The sequence below is a fragment of the Bison bison genome, unplaced genomic scaffold (genome assembly GCF_000754665.1).
Source record: "Bison bison bison isolate TAMUID 2011002044 unplaced genomic scaffold, Bison_UMD1.0 scf7180017864089, whole genome shotgun sequence".
NCBI classification, from domain to species: Eukaryota; Metazoa; Chordata; class Mammalia; order Artiodactyla; family Bovidae; genus Bison; species Bison bison.
The window spans coordinates 725453-729354 of record NW_011494661.1 but is presented as its reverse complement, the minus strand read 5'-3'; the positions used below and the strand labels follow the sequence as shown (position 1 = coordinate 729354).

Sequence of the window (3902 nt, the reverse complement as noted above, 5' to 3'; positions counted from 1 at the left end):
GGGGGGGTGGGGGCGGCCCGTTCTCCCGCGGCGCAGGGGGCTGCCGCCAGGAGTGTGCGCTCTGGGACCCCGGGCGACCTTCCTGGGGACCTGGGAGTCCCCCTTGGGAGCTATGCCTGGGGTTTGTGGATAACCCGGAGCCTCTGTGGGGCGGACACTCCCCAGCCAGGTATCCGCCCCAGGGCGGTAAGTCCACCGCAGGCTGTGCCCCAAGGGGGTGGGAGGCCCACTCTAGTGCTACAGAGCCGCCTTCCTCACCGGGGTGCCAGCCCTAAGGGCAGCCAGGCAGCTCTGTCCAATTCTTAGCCACCAGTGAAAGTGAGGAACTTCATACAGATCACAACCCTCTTGCCTGGTTCTTCTTGATCACTTCTTGACTGCAGCAGATAGGGGAGGGGATCTGTCAGTCCCCTAGACAGATGAGCAGCGTGAGGCCACAGGCCACCTCATCCAGCTCTGGCCTCCATAGCCCCAGCCCTGCACACCTCACTCAGTGTGTCTCTTTGCTCTTGGTGCTGGGCAGGCTAAGAGGGTCCCAGAAGCCACGTGGCCCAGCCCAGCTTCCTGTCTGTATTCCCTGCCGCAGCGAAGCCCTCTTCCTTGCGGACTTGCCTTTGCAGGGGAGGCCTGGCTCGGGGCAGGCACCCTGAGGGCCGGGCCTTGTCTCTGGGCTCCCCCTACCCATGAGGGTGCCTACAGGAGGCACTGAGAGGGAGCCCAGCCCGGCCTCCAGCAGGCATGGGCAGCCCGTTTTCTGACCGAATCTCTCTAGAGCAAGCAGACCTTTAAAAGCAACTCAGGGAACTCCCTGGTGGTCCAGTGGTTAGGGTGTGGTTCTGTCCCCCGTCGTCCCCAAGCCTGGTACAGAATGGATCCCAAAAAGGGATGTCGGAGCCACATAGGGGTGCCCTCCCCCCCATCAGGCTCAGCGCCCTTGGCCACCCGGTCCTCCAGAGCCTCATCTCCCTCCCTGACAGCTGACAGGCCACCAACGGTGGGGCGACCATCAGAGCCCCCACCCGGAGGCCCTATGGGAAGGGGGCTTCCAGCCGCTCAGCCCCCCTGGAGCCAGGGGCTGTCCACTCCCATGTCACCGACCTCAGAAACTCAGTCTGAGAGGAGGGCAGAGCAGCGGGTGACCCCCAACGGGAGGGCTGTGGAAACCCAGTGAGTCAGGCTACATAGGTCACCCTGGGGAGGCAGGCCTGGCCACCCCTCCCAGCTCTTGCCACCCCCGGATTCAGGCTGCCTCACCTCAGCCAGGCAGCCCCACCCTCCTCTGGGCGGCCCCAGGTGCCCTGACTCACGTCCTGCCGTCTTGTCACCCAGCCTAATTGCTCCCCTCCCCGGCGTCAGTCATCCGAGAGGCGCTGGTCAGAGACCCCGGCATCCCTCCCAGCTCCACAATAGCGCCTCCCCCACCCCAGGCTGTAAACTCTCTGGGGAGCGGCTCAGCCCCAAAGGGGTGGAGATGAGAGGATGAGGAGGCAGGAAGCAATAAAAGGAGAGAAGAGGGGACAGGGACAGGGTCGGGGCGGGCCCTCTGAGTATTTCACTGCCCCCACTCAGGAGCCCAGGCCCAGACCCCCACCCACTGCTGGCCGCTCAGAGCCTCCCCACCAGCCCAACCGGCCCCTCCCCTGAGGAAAGCCCTTTGCTGCCCCATGCAGGGCAAGGAAGCCAATAGCCACCAGGCCCCTGTCAGCAGAGAACTCCAGGCCCCGTGTCCCTGGCAGCGAGTGGCTCCTGGCTGTGGCCGGTAGACAGAGCGGAGTCACTGGTTGCACCCCAGCTTTATTCTCCTGTGCCTCACATCTGAGCCAAGGTTCAGAAATGGACCCAGGTCACCGTCCCCAGGGAATGGTCCTTGGCTCCCCTCCTGGGCCGGGCTGGGGGCTCTCTTGCCCACTCCCGCCTGCCTCCCTCAGCTGGGAGTTTCCCTGGGGACTGCCTCCTCAGGGAGGGCTGCAGGGCCGAGCCCCAGCAGGCAGCTGTTTGTGGGGGCCAGCCGTCCCCCCTGTCCACAAACTCGTCCCAGCTCCAGCTTGGGCCCCCAGTGCAGGCCGTGGAGGATCCAGGGGCCCAGGTCTCCTTGTCCAAGGACTCGCCATGAGTGCCCTGCCTCCCCGCGTTCTTGGGCTGCCTGGGGTCCCCACTGAGACTCCAGTGCTGAGAACACTCCGCTCCCAAGCTCTCCATCCATGCGGTGTCACTGGCTGAGAGAAGGGGCGAGAGTTCGCTTCTCCGGTTCCTGCACCTCGAGGCCTGGAGAGAAAAGCTCAGCTCAGGCTTACCCTCTCCAAGGGGTTCCCAGCCGCCTGGCCGGGCCTCGAACATACCAGGCCTTCGCTTCAGCTCTTCCCTCTGCCAGGAACACCATTCCCCAGATACATGAACAGAACACACCCTGACCTCCAAGCCTTTGCTTCAGCTTCACCTCCTCTCGGAGGCCTGCCCTGAGCACGCTACCTGACCTCGCCACCTGCCCACCCGAGGCTCCTGATCTCACCCACCCTGCTCTCTTTTTTTTTCCAAGGACACTGTCACCTTCTAATACTGTAGGGCTGAGCTCCCCAGGACAGGACTGGGCACCTGAGATGTGGCCAGTCTGAACTGCAGTGTGCTTGGGTGTAAAATACCACTGGATTTCAGACTTAGTGTGAAAAAAATGAAATATCTCATTAAGGATTTTTTACACTGACTACATGTCTAAAATGGTAATAGTTTAGGCATACTGAGTTAAAATATATTAATATTCTAATATTAATATATGTGATGTTGAAATATATTAATATATCGATATTAATATGTACTTATAGAGTATATTGGTGTATTGATGTATAATTTATTAAATGCATTAAATATATACAATATATAGTATATTAAATATATACCATATGTTTATATAATATATTAATATGCTAATATTAATTAACTTTACATGTCTCATTACTTCCTCTGATTACTTCCAGGGGTTTCCCTGGTGGCTCAGGTGGTAAAGAGTCTGCCTGCAATGTGGGAGACCCAGGGCCCTGGGCCCTGATCCTGGGCCAGGAAGATCCCCTGGAAAAGGAAATGGCAACCTACGCCAGTATCCTTGCCTGGGAAATCCCATGGATGGAGGAGGCTGGCAGACTACAGTCCACAGGGGTCGCAAAGATCCTCTGATGAGGCTACCTAAACATTTTAAATTACATGTGGAGCTCACGTCATAGTTCTATTGGACAAGCTATTGTAGATAATTATTATTTTTATGCATATCATGAGCTGTCTCCCAGCTCCCCATACCAGAATGTTCTCTGTTATATTCCCAAGTATCACATCACCTGACATTCCAGAAAGGCTCATGGTCAAATGAGGGAATGGGTGAACGAGGCCTGCCAGGGGCCCAGGAAGGGCAAATACCCGCTTTCCTCCCAGGCCCCCACTCACTCTCTCCGTTGGCATCTGCTTCGTGTTCCGCCAGGGTCTCAATGGAGCCGCCCCATCCCACGCCAGGTCCTGAGGGCACAAGGTGGCCACTGGGCCATGAAGGCCAGAACAGAGGCAGCAGGGTGGGCGGGCAGACACAGGAGCCAGGAGGGAAGCCCCCTCCCCCAAGGAGCCAGTGGGCCCCCAGGGACCCTTCTCCCTCACCTTTGCCATGGGAGCTGGGTGCCCCCAGGGGCCCTGGGCGCCGCTGTCGGAATCGCTGCCGGGGGGTGTCCCCAGGACTGAATGACTCAGAGCTTCGCCCCACGGGGAATCTTGAGCTGAGTTTTCGCCGCTGCCCACCCGCCAGTGTCTCATCCCGCAGACACAGGGAGCTCTGTGCCCGGCGCATAGGTGCCGGTGAGGGGGACCCTGCAAGAGGCACAGGCGGGGGGAGGTGTCTGAGCAGTGCCGGGAGGGCTGGGGGGAGT

At 59.4% G+C, this 3902-nt stretch overlaps 1 protein-coding gene across 1 annotated transcript in view; it reads right to left on the bottom strand.

The window, feature by feature from the left end:
* Positions 1-1774: 1774 nt before the first annotated feature.
* CCDC88B (coiled-coil domain containing 88B) overlaps positions 1775-3902 on the bottom strand; it is a 16517-nt gene continuing 14389 nt past the window's right edge. The window contains exons 25-27 of the mRNA XM_010838095.1: positions 3637-3843; positions 3433-3501; positions 1775-2265 (exon numbers count right to left, since the gene is read on the bottom strand). Coding sequence (XP_010836397.1) covers positions 2210-2265; positions 3433-3501; positions 3637-3843 — 332 coding nt within the window. The 3' untranslated portion in view covers positions 1775-2209. The remainder of the gene's footprint in view (positions 2266-3432; positions 3502-3636; positions 3844-3902) is intronic.